Source organism: Candoia aspera, chromosome 1 (assembly GCF_035149785.1).
Source record: "Candoia aspera isolate rCanAsp1 chromosome 1, rCanAsp1.hap2, whole genome shotgun sequence".
NCBI lineage: Eukaryota > Metazoa > Chordata > Lepidosauria > Squamata > Boidae > Candoia > Candoia aspera.
The window spans coordinates 136515175-136531756 of NC_086153.1; the positions used below are offsets into that span (position 1 = coordinate 136515175).

Genomic DNA, 16582 nt, shown 5'->3' on the forward strand with positions numbered 1-16582 from the left:
CATTTAGTGTAGGGCTGTATTGAGAGTTGAAAAAACATCGCGAGGAAGGCACCGGCAAACCACTTCCAAATTTTTGCCCATAAAACTGCGCTGGCTTGTCTTTCGAGTCACCAGGCTCGAACTCCACTGAAGGGGATTCCTAGTTCACGGAGCAACAAAAAAGATTTGGGAGTCCTCAGTGTTGGGGGAGAGTTAGTCAGCCATCTCCAGCCAGACATCGACTGCGGGAAGCTGATACGAAGCGAAGGGAAATGTAACCGCGGGCGGCGCTTCCCGCCTTTTACTTCCAGACTTGCGAATCCCGCCATCAGAACTCCTGGGACTTCCAGACTATGATTTGCAGCACGCCGGCTTCTCGCTTTCATTTCCTCTCGCCTAATAACGTTTCCACGCAACTACTCCAGTTTTTCCCTTGCAGGATACTTGCTATATGTTGTGAGTCACAATCCTCCCCCTTCACGTGACGTCTAGTCCGGTGGATTGAGGTTAAAGTGGGCGAGACAAAGCTGCCCATCTGAGGACTCGTTGGGGGGGGGCGTGGGGGGAATCAGTGTTGGTGACACTATGAGGTAGGAGGTTGGAGAAGCAGGATCTTTTAAACAAGGGGCCAGGCGGTCTCTGAAGCCTCCTTATTTACCCCATTAATTTGGGATAGATGGGAGACTTACACGGTTATTATTACTTGGATGTACCGCGCTATTTTCTTTCTTCACCAGCCCTTCTGCCTAGATTCAGCATGGTTGGAGCAACACGACCTCGTGCGTTGTACAGCTTGACAGATTCCACCCCTGCCCGGACAATTTGGGTCTACCGTAACGGTGATCCATTCTATTTGGGGAGGAAGTTTATCATCAACCATCGATACGTGCCCACCTTTGAAGCGTTCATGATACAGCTGAACGAAGGTGTGCCAACACCCTTTGGGGTGCGGAACCTATATACACCCCAACAAGGGCATGTTATTACAGACCTACCTGAATTGCAGCAGGGAGGTAGATATGTGGTTGCTGGCAGGGAAAAGTTTAGGAAGCTGAAGTAAGTATGAAGACAGGATAATTGCAGTCCCTTGGATGTCATAAATCTAGCTCAGTATATCACAATGTACAAAGTTTCTTTTTCTCTCCTTCCCCCTCAATTTTATTAGATAGCAATCCAAGGTAGTACACATTCCAAAGAAAATCTGTACAGTGCTAATTTAAAACCTTTACCCAGTATTCCCAAAGAAAAAAGAAATACTGATAGTAAAAGACCAGGCTTGGCAGTTTAGCGTAAAACTGGGAAAATATTAGTGGAGAATTCAAAGGTCCTTGTTGCAAAAGTTTTTCTCCCTCCTTTTTCTATGTGAACATTACCTTTGCAGTAAGCACAATTGCAAGAAGGACTGAAGAAGTCAGTGGATATATCGCTTGCCTGATATGTATCTTCTAGGGACTAAATGCACTGAATAATGGTTTTAAAATCCCACTGAATAGAGACATGCCCCAAATAATCTAGAATTCTTATATAAGAAATCTTTCCTTCTTTATATTTTTCTTTCTCCGCTGTATTGTACTTTTCCATCTTTGGAAGTATATGACTGTCCTGCCTCCAACACAACCCTATTTGCTATGTTTGATATTCCTTATTCCTTCCTCTGCCGTGGATTTATCTAATTATTTAAGGCAGGGTTTCTCAACCAGGGTTCAGTGGAACCCTCGGGTCCCATGATAGGTCACTAGGGGTTCCTTGGGAGATCACGATTTATTTAAAAAAATATTTCAAATTCGGGCAACTTCACATTAAAGAGGTATGCTTCATTCTTTATTTTTAGTTTAAGAACACCGTTAATGCATATATACAGGCCTACACATGAAATGAATATAATAATTTGGTAACTTCTGGCCTATATTTGAGCCTGAATGTGCAGGGGTTCCCCGAGACCTGAAAAATATTTCAAGGGTTTCTCCAGGATCAAAAAGTTGAGAAAGCCTGATTTAAGGGCTTAAGTACAATATGAAATTCAATCTTCCCTCTTTCCCTTGCCATTCTCTTACTTGGATAGGGGGTAGTTGCAAAGTGATAAGAAAAGATGGCTGTATTTACACAGCATACTTAACTAGATCCATTACACACTTAGTGGCCACCTAAGCCTGGTTAGTTTTACCTTTGGCCAGATTTTGTGCCATTGCATGTTGTGTGATCCCAAGCTATTGGTTAGTTTATGGAAAAAATGGGTAATTCAGTAACCAAGCTCTGTGCTGTGTGAATATAGCCTATGAGTAGAGAGCACTTTTCTAATATGCTTCTTTTGCTGGAGCAGGGAAATTAAGAACAGAGCTACAACAGTACAGGACAATTGCAGAAGGATCTATACTTTGGGTTGAAGCCATTAGTGGCCTGCTAGAACCACCTAATGGAGCAGAGTTTAACACAGTGGAGGAGCTGTGCACAGAAAAAGAATATTATCTTAGATAGCTTTAATGAACACGTCAGAGAAACATAGGTTATTGATCTTACACACTTAGCCTTCCCAAGCATAAAGAATCACACACTTAGACAGAATAGGTTCAAAAGTAAAGTAAAAGAATATCTTACTGACTTTTATTCTTGGTTCAGTTACATTCATCTTCGGTGGAAAAATGATGTTCCTTGTTTCTTCTGTTCTTTACCTATATTTGGTGATCTCTCAGCCCTACAGCTGCTAAGAGCTGTGTGTAGAATAGGGGCAGAAGTTTCTTTTCTTAGGCTGACTGCATGGCCCAAGATGGAATGGGAGGCAAAGCATCCTGCATGCTTTGCTCCCAGTGGAAGGAAGAGGAAGAGAGAGAAAGGAAGTGGGAGTGGCAACAAACAGCTTCCTCAGTAGCATGGGAGAGTTGCATCCTGGGACAAACTCAATTTACATGCTAATGGCGCATGCTGGATTTGCCAGGACTTCCAACATGGGTCACATACTTTCTCTTTTCTTTAATAATTTTACAGAAAGTGGAGAGGCAGAAGCATTGATTTGGCTTAAATAATAGCTAATTATTGTGGAGTTGTGGTGATTGGCTTGCCCCTAGCCTGTTAATCAGTGGCCAGCTGGAAAAATCATTTGCTTACCCAGAATCCATATTTACATCAGTTTTATAATTGCCTACATTGGATTGCAAGGACTAAGAAGATGGTTTCATTTTTTATGATAACTTTTCATTGTTCACTCAGGGTTAAAATATGTTGCTTTTATTGTTATAAAATTGGAAATGGCTTCAGATATAATCTATAATCTAAACTTGTTCTCAAGGTCTTTCATCTGTATGCAAGTTTTTCATAGTTAAGACTTACTTAGATCATTGAGACTTACACCCAACTAAATGCAAATTGGATTGCAGATTTGTTGAGCTGTAACCTATTACTGAGTTTTCTGAATCTTGGTACAGTTTACAAGAGCTAGTATTCATGCAAATGAAATAGGCTGCTGCCTGCAATTCCCACTGTAAGGTATTTTATTTTCTTATATAGTGACATGCTTACTGTGTAATACCTGGTCAGTCTATTTACAGAGCATAGAGGACATAATTTTAGCCTCTCTTCCTTTTTCCCAGCAAAAAGGAATAGAATTGCCAAAGATGCATTACTATTCTTAATATAATTTAGAGTAAAGAAATAGAATTAACCCTGCAGCATTGCAGTTTCTATTGTATCAACCCTGCTGTTTAATATCTACAGTAAACTTCTGGGAAAAGCTATGGTAAGGATTTGGAGTATGATATCCCTAATGATGATACCCAATTATATTACTCTTTTCATTTTGAAGCCCAAAATGGCGATTGACAGTTAATTTTTTTCTTAGAATCATAATGAACTGAATTATAATAAATTGAACATCAATGTGGATATAGCTAATTTTTGATGGATAGTGTGGTTCATCTTGGGGTGGCTATTGATTTGTTCTTGACGGAGTCATGTTTCCATAGAAAGATCAGACTTTTGCAGGTTTTCCAGAATTTGCTGATGAATTTCCAGATACCAAATGGTCAGAGTTCCTCTTCCATCTTAGTTAGCCATGTCAGCTGTGTCCGTTTCAGCAAAATGTGATCAAGCCACAATGCTCTATGCTCTTGTAGATCACTAGACAGAACCACAAAAATACACGGTGGCCCAGTTCCCATGACATGCTTAACTTGAAAAGTGGATGAGAGTTTCATATGTCCTGAGAATACTAAAAAGAGTCTGTTGACAAGAGTCCCTAAGGAGGTTGGATTTAGCACAAAATTGATCCAGTTGTACATAAACTAATTCCCCACTGTCATCTAACGCCCCTCAAGTCATACAAACTATCTGAGAGTTAACTTCAGAGTCTCTGTTGGGACTTCAATTCTCGGGTTGTTTTGGTTTGTCCCTCTGTGTCCTTCCCCCCTCCCCCACAGAGGGTCCCAAAGGGTAGAAATCTTTTTCGGTCTGTAGGAAAACAGAAACTAAAAATGTCAGGAAGTGGAGAGGAAACTGACAGCCTCTTGTGGCTGGGGAATAAACACATGGCTGGTGAGTGATTGAGTTATCCAAGATCATGTGCTGTCAATTCCTGAAGGGGAGACAGTTGACAGAGAATGGAATTATGGTTGGTTGTGTTTGCAAACAGGGCCTGCATATAGGACTAGTATGGTAGAAGTAACAACTGGCTGCAATGAGCAAAAATGTTTAACTCCTCAAAAAACTGTATTGGTTGTGTCAGTTTCTGTGTTAATTGCACACTGGACCAATGTAGAGACTTGGGGTGATTGCCCTTTCTTCACCACAAGCAGTTTAGGATTTCCATCTTCCTCCTGAGAAGCATTGAGTGAGGCCAGCAGCGGCAGGGAAAAGGAAAATTCATTTTCTTCCTTTGTCTTGGGATAAAAGTAAATAAACTGTTTGGCTCTTGTTAATTGCTGCTTTCAACTTCAGCATCTCATCTGTAAAATTAGAAGACTATCCATGGCTGTGAAAATTGTGGTAAAATGTGTAAATCTCTTGTTAGAGGCACATATAAAGAGTGATTAATAATAAAAACGATCTAGTAAAATAGACATAAGTGGGAATTTATTATCTGTTTAGCTTTTAGATCAAATCCCTTTCTACTGCTTCTACTGTCCATTATTTTGGGGGTAATTAAGTAATACTGAAATTCTGTGGCTTATAGATTTGTCAAGTATGTGTAAAGATATGAGCAGTGAAATTGTTCCTGTTAAACTAAAATTTGTAAATGGTGACATTTGAAGTACACAAAAACTATACAAGCTGTTTATTGATGCAGTAAAGTATTGTTATTTTACTTTTTTTTTTTTGCTGCATAGGTATTTTCTGTGAAATAGCTATTGTGAGAACCCCAGTATTATTATGTGTAGATTTTAGTGGACTGGTAAATAACTAAATCTGTGTATACTGTACTGGGTCAGTTATTAGATATACGTTTAGGGTTAGAAATAGATAATGATATATATTAAGACTCACTTAATCTGAGTCTGACTTGTGTGTCTCTCTGTCAATGCTGTTCTTCCCCATTTTCTAATCTTCATTAGTAATACATTTTTTCCTAGTAATGGTATAACTTAGTTTTGGCATTTGATTGAAGAGAATCTGTGTACATTGAGCTTCTACATAAGACAAGATTGCTCAATTAGACCAGATTGCTCTATTGGACCCCATTCACAAGACTGACAAATTAATGAGACTGTTATATATTACATTTTTCCTACAGTTACTCTGATATAGGGACAAGGAAACCTCAAAGAAAGAAGGATGAGGTGGTGAGTATCTCATCAGTGCCATGTTCAATAATTTTCTGGAGAAAACAATGACTCCATTTTATTAACTTATCACATACCAATTTAATTTAATTCAGTACATTATTTCTTAGTAAAATGTAGATATCCTGAGTTTATTTTACTACTTAATATACCGGAGAGTTCACATATTTAGCCAGATTTGATTACAGTACTGTAAAAATAAATGATATAATTGGTTGATAAACCATAATACATGTATTTATTTTTTTGCCTTGCCCCTTCTCTTCCTCTCACTTTCTCTAAGTGGAAGAAAAGCAAATACTGTAAGTTGCAGTCATTGGAAGAAGAAAACAAGTTGATCCTTGAACTAGAGAGCCAATGTATATGATCAACTGATTTGAGTAATTCTGAAAATATCTTCATGTTTCACAAGAATTACAGGCCTATTGATAGCTTAAAACCATGCTGTATAATGAGAAAACACCCCCCCTCCTCCTGTCTGTGACGGCCAAAGGGAACACGGCAGTGACATCTCTAGAGGTGCACATGAAGTTGTAATGTAGTTTGGCAAAGCCTGTGATAAGAACCTAACCATTGCATTTTATTCAGTAATCCATGGATATTCAATCTGTGGCTTAATGTAATGTATGAAACCAGGCATAAAATTGTGGAACTGGAAAGATCCAAATATCAACATCTTACATGAAGCTAAGGTAAGTACTAAGAATTTTAAAGTAAATGTACAAAACTGTTATTCAGAGTCTTCCAGTAGAGCAGAAGTTCAGTTCAAATAAAATACGAACAGTAGGAAAAAACATGTCCCTTGCTTGATCCCTTGTTTTTCACCCTAGGACCACACAAGTAGGTGAGGTGATAGTCCATGCTTACTGTTACCTATAATACGTACAGAAAAATGGCCATGGGAGTGATTTGCGTGCCTATACAGACAGCCATAGAAACTAAGAAAGAACAACATAAATAAGGTTTATTTTCACACAGCTCACAAACAGGAGATACAAAAATACACTTTTCTACCAACTTACTTGTTTTTGTTCTTTCTTATACATACTGTACACATAATAAATGTTTCTGCATTCAGCAACTACCAGCATCCAGAATTGTTTCTGAATGCAGATGCAGCATTCTGTCTGGCTTAATCAGTGTCTGGAGCTCAGCAGCAGAAGTACATAGCAGCATTTGTCACTGAACATCTGCACAAGAAACAGCTTTTTCCTTCTTAGCAGCGCCCCCAACCCCCCAATTCTCTCCTCATTTACTCTCTGCTGCCAATAGCAGCAAACATGGAACTATGGGTTCTGGTGGAAAAGAATGTTTTAAAAATCGAAAGCAATTGCAATTTATAAAGCAACAGGGCATGGAACTTTATGTGTAAGAACTATGAGTGTCAATTCAATCTGGATAATCAAAACAAATTCCTGGATAAGATTTCTTTAATTCTAGGGAATGCTTTTTGCAGAACATTCAAGTTAGAGTTTGAATAATTAGAAATGTAGTTGGATTTCAGGTTTGACCTTGTACAGAGTTGTACAGCTGTACAGTTGTTTGGAGCAAATACAAACCAGCCTTTAAGATTCTGAATTCTCTCTTTTCCTTGCAGATTCGACCAGTAGTCCATAGTAATATAAAAGTACCTTCCAAATGGCAATCAATTTATAATAAACCAAGGCATATTAAGTGAGTATTTACTTTTAAAATTGTTAGCACAGTGTAAGTTTTTAACAGTTCTTAAATTGCAGTTTATGTCCAGCTGAAAAAAAGCATATATGAAGATGGCTTGAGGGTTGGGCTAGAACTCAAATCCTTGTTCAATATTGAATAACAACAACAACACTTGATAGTTGGATAAAAATTCCAAATCCAGTCTAAAAAACATCCGGCTGACTGTGCGACCAACAACAAACAAACCAACAAACAACAACAATAATATAATAATAATAATAATAATAATAATAAACATATTGGAACAAACAAGAAAGAAAGCCAAACAGTGCATCACCAAAATGGAAGATCAGGTTGGAAAATAAGAGCAGCCCACTAAGATCAGATGCAAGCAAGCTAGAACAGATGAAAGAAAAGAAGCTGAAGAACAAGAAGACCAAAGAATACCTGATCAAGAAGTATCACCTAGAAGCTAGGAAGATCAAGGAAGCACTGGAAATAATAAAGCAGCAATTAATAGCCATAGCCAAGAAAATCAGCAGATGTGAAGCTCAAATTGCACACTACAGGCAGAATCTCCAATTTCAGTTGAATTAAAAACATTTCTACCAATCCATCAATAGAGAGACTGCAATGAACCAGCCATCACTTGACGAAGAAACAGTGCAGTTCTGGTTAAGCTATGGGACAACCCGAAGAAATACAACAAGAATGCAGCTTGGATAAAGGAGGTGGAGAAAGAAGAAAAAGCTGATATGAAAGAACTTGTAATAACAGCAGAAATGGTGAAGAAAAGGGCAAGAAAGATCAAGAATTTGTCAGTACCAGGTGAAGATGAACTGCATAGTTTTTGGTTGAAACATCTGATTGGTCTGTACCCACTTGTTTCCAAGCAGCTTAACAACATACTGCAAGGTGGTGAAATTGAAGATTAGTTAACATCTGGTAAAACTTACCTGATAATGAAAGATCCAGCAAAAGGGACAGCACCAGGCAACTACGGGCCAATTACCTGCTTACCAACAACTTTCAACTTGCTAACTGGTGGTAGCTGATGCAGTCCAACAGCATCTAGTTGAAAACAAGCTCTTTCCATCTGAGCAGAAAGGAAACCGCCCAAACAGCAGAGGGACAAAAGATCAGCTTCTAATTGACAAGATGATTTTGGAAAACTGTAAGAGGAGGAAGACCAACTTGAATGTAGCTTGGACTGATTACAAGAAGGCATTTGACTCCCTGCCACATCAGGTGCCTAAAAATAACAGGAGTCAGTAGAAACATCAGAAGCTTTGTGCAAAGATCAATGGCATAATGGAAGACAAGTTGCTGGTCAATGGTGATAGACTGGGAGAGATTATCATCAAGAGAGGAATCTTTCAAGGAGACTCACTGTCACCACTACTGTTTGCCACTGCATTGATTCCTCTGTCAACAGTACTGAACAAGCCAGGCCATGGCTATCAAACACATCAAAAACATCTGCCAGGCTATCCTACCTCCTTTACATGGACGATCTGAAGCTGTATGGAAAAATACTATCTGAAATGGAATTGCTGCTCAACACTGTCCAAATATACAGCCATGAGTTTGGACTGGACAAATGTGCCACCCTTACCATCAACAGGGGAAAAATAGTGAAAATAGAAGGAATCAAGATGCCCTATGGAAATAACATCAAGAGTCTGGATGAAGAAGATCACCACAGATACAAGCAAGAGGTCAGTACTTGCAGACACTACTTGACAGAACCATATATTGGGACTCTAAAAAAAGATTATCTTATTTCCTTCAGGGCACAAATATATATATAGTCACTAGAACTGTTAAGTTTATACTCAGGGCTGTCCGACAGAGAACATGTTTTATAGAACACATTTGCGTTGCATGCAAAGGTGAGGAACTCACCTAACCACATACTGTTTTCGAGTTTAATATTCATTTCATACATCTCTGCACTCTATTTTATCCTATACTATTTTATCTTACTTTTTATCCTTACTTTTTCTTACCTTACTATATTTTATCTCACTGTAGCCTATTTTATGTCATTTTATTCTATCTTACTGTGGCTGATGCCTCTGATTTGATATGGTCAAATGACTAATCAATAAAGTACTATTACTACAAATACCTGGGCATCCTTCAGGTGACAACATCAAGCACACTGAAGTCAAGAAGGTTAGTAGTGAATACATCAGAAAACTGTAGAAGATCTTAGTCCAAACTCAGTGGCAGAAATACCATCAAGGTGATTCACATCTGGGCAATTCCAGTCATTAGATAGCTGGAATAGTGGATTCAATCTGAACTAGAAGTCTTGGATAGGAAGACCAGAAAAATAATGACAATGAATCATGCCCTTCATCCATGCAGCGATGTTGGCAGACTCTATTTACCAAGGAGCGTAGGTGGGTGTGGAATGTTGCAAGTACACCAGACAGTTGAAGAAGAAAAATGAGCATTGGAAGAATATCTGAAGGACAGTGAAGAAGATGCACTGAAGCTAGTGTACCACAAAGGCTTACTGGATACCAAAGAGACCAAACTGTTCTATAAGACAGACCGAATGAAGAATAGAAAAGAGACATGGCAAGGCAAAGGATTACATTAAAAACCTAGCAGGCAAAGCAGATAACAACAAGACCTGGCAATGGCTAAGAGCAGCAAAGTTGAAGAAAGAGACAGAGGGGCTAATTCTGGCTGCCCAAGACCAAGCCTTAAGAACAAGTGCATATAAAGCCAGAGCTGAGAAGGCAGCAACAGACAGCAAATGCCGTCTCTGCAAAGAAGCTGAAGAAACAGCGGACCAGCTAGTTAGGTTAGCTGCTGCAAGAAGATCGCACAGACAGACTACAAACAACGGCATGACGAAGTAGCAACAATGGTGCATTGGAATATCTGCGAGAAATGCCACCTGCCTGCAAGCAAGAACTGGTGGGACCACAAAGTAGACAAAGTAATAGAAAAGGAAGGAGCCAAAGTGCTCTGGGACTTCAGAATTCAGATAGACAAGCATCTGCCACGCAACACCCCGGACTTAACAATTGTTGATAGGAAAGACAAAAAAGTCTGGATAGTGGCCATTGCAATACCTGGAGACAGCAGAAAAGAAGAGAAAGAACTGGAGAAAATCACAAAATACAAAGACTTTGAAATAGGAGTAGGACGACTGTGGCAAAAGAAAGCAAAGATAGCACCAATAGTAATAGGCACCTTGGGTGCAATTCCAAAACATCTGGAGCACCACTTGAACACCATCGGCACGGACAAAATCACCATCAGTCAATTGCAAAAGGCAGCTTTATTGGAACAGCTTACATCCTGCAAGGATACCTTTAATGTTATTAAACAACAACATCTCCCTAACCTTGGTCCTTGAGAAGGACTCAATAGGTGGACAAAAATGCCAAATCCAATCTAAACATCTGGCTGACTGTGCCAACAATCATGATTTATTAAACTTTTATGCTGCCCAACCCTCAATGACTCTGGATGGCTCACAACAATCAAACAAAGAAGTAAAGTTGGGCCTTCATTATGCTGCTTTCTTACTTGCCTCATAAGGCTTTCCTGGGCATAGGAGGAAGAGAACTTTGCATGCTGCCTTGGACTCTTTGGAGCAGGTGTGGGATCAAACAAAAAAGTTACAAACCAGTTTTCCCCAATCAAGTATCTTCCAGGTGTATTTGTTTATCTGATGGGCAAAAGGCTGGGGAAAAGTGTTGTAAGCAAATTAAAGAAGTCAGTTTGGTTTATGTAGGAGGATGCAGACAGGAGTCTTTCTTGGTTTTTGTCACAGCAAGATCTTGACTCCAACCTGACCACTTTAGCAGAAAACAAATTCTAATTAGGTTTTCTATAGAAGATCCTGAGGAACTCATATTTTATGTGTTCAGTACTGTCCTTTGAGTAATTTATCTCACTTTCCTGGAATTGCACTTACGAGGATGATATGTTGATTTATTTATTCATGTCAGAAGCATCACAGTTAAAATAAGGCATACTGTAAAACATAGAATTTAAAATATAAGATATAAAAGTTAAAATATATAAAAGTTAAACAGATCATGCCCAGAAACTGGCATCATTAATTGCATTCTGTTATGCTGTCATGAGGCCCTCAAATGTGCATTGATCAGGGCACGGAGAAGTGTACATGTGTGTTGTCTGCATGTCTCCACATTCAGAAAGGGCAAAGGCCACCGGATAGCCTGAACAGAGTATCTCTGGATCTTGTTTATGCCCGTGTGCAGTCTGTTCAACGATTTTCATACTTCCCAACATTCGTCAAACCCAGAAGATTTTGATGTTATGTTGATAAAGTTAGCACTAATACCAATCTTAGTTTTTTCAAAATTCTGGGGTATATAAAAAAAGAAAAGGCAGGGGCAATGTTTTACAATATAGGCAAATAGGCTGGACTGTGCCCTTAGCATGAATGGATAATCGGTCTTTCCTTAAACGTATATTAAGTGCCACTAAAATTCATTTCAACAAAGAACCTTTTTAATATATGTATAATGAGATTTCCACTAGATGGCCCCAAATATCTTATAAATACAATTTCCATTCCTTTAGAATCCTGTTTTAAAGAATCATCCAGACTTAAATATTTGGCCCGAAACCAGATTTACATAGTTGATTTACATGGTTAGTGAATACATTGTAATTTTGGTATGTTACTGTACTAAGAATGATATTGAAATGTTTTTACTAGATAATATACAACAGTTATAATAATACTTAAAGCAACAATCTACAGTTGCTGCAAATAGTTTTAATGATATATTGCTATAGAGATAGAAATAGGACATGCAACCACAAAGTACATGAATTTTCCAGAACTATATAGTACATTGGTATAATAGTATTCTTCAGCCCTCTAGGTCAGTTGTATTGTATAGCTTTTCATGTAACAGAGCAGATATATCCTTAAGTAAAATGCTTAAGGGAATTAGCATTGAGAACAATCCTTTGCATAGCAATGCTTGTTAGAAATTCCCTCTCCCTACACACTTGTATGCTTGAAAAGAAAAAGTGGAAGAATGGAAATTCAAGAATAGCAATATCACATATATATATATTCATATTCTTATTCAAACTTACTTTTTTTAAACACAGATTTTTGTATCCTAATCTTAGTTATATTTACTTGGAAGTGTAAGTCCCACTGATTTCATTTTAACAATGTCTGGGTCAGTATACTTTAGTCCTACAGTAGTTCCATGTATCATTGCAGGTTGAGGAAGAATCATTTTCTAATACGAGCTTCAGTGGAAAAATCAATTGATTCTATTAGCTTTTTAAAAGGATTGTACTTTATTTCCTCTGGGAATTGTTGAGGACATCTTCAGTTGGTATAGAGAGAAAATAATTAAATTTTCAAAGGCTGTATCTTTCTTGAGTTCTTCAACTAGACATATTTTACTTTATCAAATATGAACATTAACAACCTAAGGAGTTTAGAATTTATTCAGTAAATTAAGATTTAAAATTTACCGCTGGATCTGGGTGGATCCTTAATGAAATAATGTCAAAGTGATTTGCTTATGTATTATTCTCAATAACATGTCCTGTTAAAAACAGGTTTATATATGTTTGTTTTTGGCAGTGTTTTCACAAATGGAGATATCTTGATACCACCTGCAAAAATCCTCATACCTAGATTTACACTAAATAATTGGAATGGTGTCCTTGGACTTATAAATGAAAAAGTAATTCCTCGCTGTGGGGGTATTCATAGGTAAGATAATATTATAATAATATCCTTATAAGAATGGACTTAGTATATTCATTTTTACCCCTTCTAAAAGTGCAGTTTTAATTAGATCTTTAGGGCAACTGTGAGACTCAAAATACTATTTTGCAGAAATTTAAGTCAGCGCAGGAACAGCATCGCTCTATTATTCATTAAAGAGACCTGGCTTTTTGCAGAAAAAAACCAAAACACAATGATAATACAGATGGAGATACATACATTGTCATAAAGAGGAAAAAAACATAAAAAGTGCTTTACAAAAAAGTGAAAAAAGTGCAACAAAAAGAAAAAAAAATAGTATGACACTATAGCAATAACCAGTTACAATTCTATATACTGTATACTTACCTAACAGAAATATTATTCAAGAACGTATATATTTCTAATACATTTGTATAACTATCATTTTTTTAACCTAATGTAATTTGTATAAACGAGTCCCATATTTCATCATACTTACCCAAACAAAGTCTGAGTCTATAGGTAATCTGCTCATAAGTGACAAGTGCAATCAGGTCCTCAATCCATTGAGTAAATGGGCCATACATTTATCTTTCAGTGTTGCAGTATCAGTCTTTTGGCCAGAGTAAGGGCACAGAGGATCCATTTATGTTGTCCCGTTGTCAAGTTCCATGTACTAGGTATATAATTCAAAAGAATATTGTCCTCTGAAAATTTTAGCTTTTGTCGCACAGCGGGTTAAACCCTGAGCTGCTGAGCTTGCTGATTGGAAGGTCGGCGGTTCGAATCCACATGACGGGGTGAGGTCCCGTTGCTAGTCCCAGCTCCTGCCAACCTAGCAGTTCTAAAACATGCAAATGTGAGTAGATTAATAGGTACCGCTTCGGCGGGCAGGTAACGGCGTTCCATTTAGTCATGCCGGCCACATGACCACGGAAGTGTCTACGGACAAACGCCGGCTCTTCGGCTTTGAAATGGAGATGAGCACCGCCCCCTAGAGTTGGACACGACTGGACTTAATGTCAAGGGAAACCTTTACCTTTACCTTTGATTTATATGGTCTACTACTTTCTCCCCAAACTTAGTAAGTATAGGGCATTGTAAAAATGTATGCTTTAAAGAAGAATTGTCCTTATTATATCTCCAACAGAACGTTGTCTTAGACAATCCTTTTCTATACAAATATATTGGAGTCTAATACATTCTAAAATATTTTTGTTGTATACGTCATAGTTTAAAGTCCATTGACACTCTTGCTATAGAAGTTAAAACACTCTCCCATTGTCTAGGCAATATAGGAACCTCTAATTCTTTATTCCACTCATGTCTTAGCACCTGCATAAATCAATAAAATTGATTTATTGATAACAACTATCTATAAAAACTAATAGAATGTTTTTTAATTTTAAAGGATTTAACAAGTTGCTTTAGTATCTCAGGTCTTTGAGAAGCTGAAAATGCTGCTGGTCCAAACAGTGCTGTTGTAGCTGTAAATATTGCCACTGAATTACATCTGATAGATGATATTTATCTCTTAACACAGGCTATATTAAAAATTCATTTTCATCATCTATCAATTGATCCAAAGTCAATATCCCCACTTCCATCCAATTCTTCCATATCACCATCTTTTTCCCGATTTTTAATATTGGGTTTCCCCATAAAGTCAATTTAGCATCGGAAAAAGGATTGAATCTTTTTTTATTAGACATTCCATTCCATAGCCTTCTAACTGACATAATTGTTTCCAGTGATACTAGTATTCCATTGTATTTAGATCCTAATACTGTCCATCCAACCAAAGGTGCTATATATGTACATTCCACAAATACCACATTTCTTAAGTTCTCAATGTTCCCCCAGATTACAGTTTTCCAGACAGCCAAGTAACAAGGAATCATTGTTGGGAGTCGCCTCTCACCATAAACCATACTTTAATTTAGGGCTTACAAAGTAAACATGGTTATATTATTTGAGACTTATATTGATAAGCTGAAACTTCAAACTGTGGTTAATGTTGACAAAGGAAGAAAGAGGTCCCTATATGACCCTTTCTGATTTGTAAACCACAGATTGGAAGAAGCAGTTTTTTCAGTTGGTTTTGCTCTTGAACATTCAAAATCCTGTCAGTCTGCCTGCAAGTCAACGGAACATGAGATTTCTACATAAGTCTGGGCTGCATGATTTGGCTAACAACTTAAGTAACCACATTTCTTTGCAGCATTGCCAGTGGATAGCACTGCAGGGTTCTGGCAAGCTATTGTTTCTCTGCACTTGCCTTTAACTTGCAGTAAAGATCTAATACTGACTTATGCTGAAAGGTTATTTTAATGTATATTGCTTTTTCCACCCAACTTAAAATTTGGAGTTAAAAGCAATGACTACTAATTTTCTCAGTATTAGAACCAGAAAATTATCCATCCACTTTGGTCATTGTTTCTGTATACTTTTTATAGCCACTGTGTATTAATTCTCCTTTTATAATAATTCCATTTTGTTCCTTCTTGGGTCTTGAGGTTCCTCAAGTATACCAGCACTGTCTCTGTTTTTGTTTTACATAATTCACTAAAGACCACAAATAGAATGCAAACTATAAAAATAAAGATTTCATAGCTAGTAAAGCTTATAATGTATTTAGGCATACTTAAACCCATATTAATTTACTTTCCTTTGCAGATTGTTTACTTTAAATGGCCAGCTTGTAAATGGACCTGATAAATTAGAAGATAACCAATTTTATATTGCATGTGGCAAAGAAAGATTTCAACATTTGCCATACTGGCAACATCCTAAGGTTCCAGAAAATATTCGTCGGTAAGTTTTGTCTTATCTAAACTGATTTTAAGTTGCTGGGTTGCTGAAAACCAGCTTTCTAGCTCAGCCAAAAAACTCTTATTTTTGCTAGAGTTAAGGTAAAGATTTATGATTATTTGGATTGCATGCATTTTGCAGGAATTATTTTTGCTGAAATGAAAAATAAGTTAATCTGCAAATTAACTGTTTGAGTCCTGTTTTAACCCAAAGCTTTTTAAACACACTCATTTTTCTCTGTTACTTCTAATTTGTTTAATATTAGTTTGTTGGAATAATAAAGTATCTAATTAATATAGAATACGATAACTTAATTGTTTCCATGTCAATAATATTGAATTATAACATTGAAAGATTTTTTTAACAATGGTATCTATATCATTGTTGCTGTTCCTTTATTTTAACGATTGAAGGCATGGTTCTAATTAATGTTGTTAGTTACTGATTTTGTTGCTTTGTTCCATATATAAGATTTGTAAAATATTATAAAGCAAATTCTAATTCCCCTGCTGTGCCACAAGATATAATAGAAACCATTATTTTAAAAAGTAATAGATACATTGTTGTTCATATATTCCATAATTTATAGATTTGGAGATTATCCATACAGAGAATTCAAGATATACAACTCTGAATCTGTTGTATT

At 37.2% G+C, this 16582-nt stretch overlaps 1 protein-coding gene across 1 annotated transcript in view; it reads left to right on the forward strand.

Moving 5' to 3' along the window:
- The first annotated feature begins 595 nt into the window (after window positions 1–595).
- Window positions 596–16582, forward strand: part of DCDC2C (doublecortin domain containing 2C) — a 55303-nt gene continuing 39316 nt past the window's right edge. Inside the window, exons 1-5 of the mRNA XM_063314164.1 lie at window positions 596–1035; window positions 5699–5747; window positions 7345–7421; window positions 13018–13149; window positions 15802–15939. Coding sequence (XP_063170234.1) covers window positions 656–1035; window positions 5699–5747; window positions 7345–7421; window positions 13018–13149; window positions 15802–15939 — 776 coding nt within the window. The 5' untranslated portion in view covers window positions 596–655. The remainder of the gene's footprint in view (window positions 1036–5698; window positions 5748–7344; window positions 7422–13017; window positions 13150–15801; window positions 15940–16582) is intronic.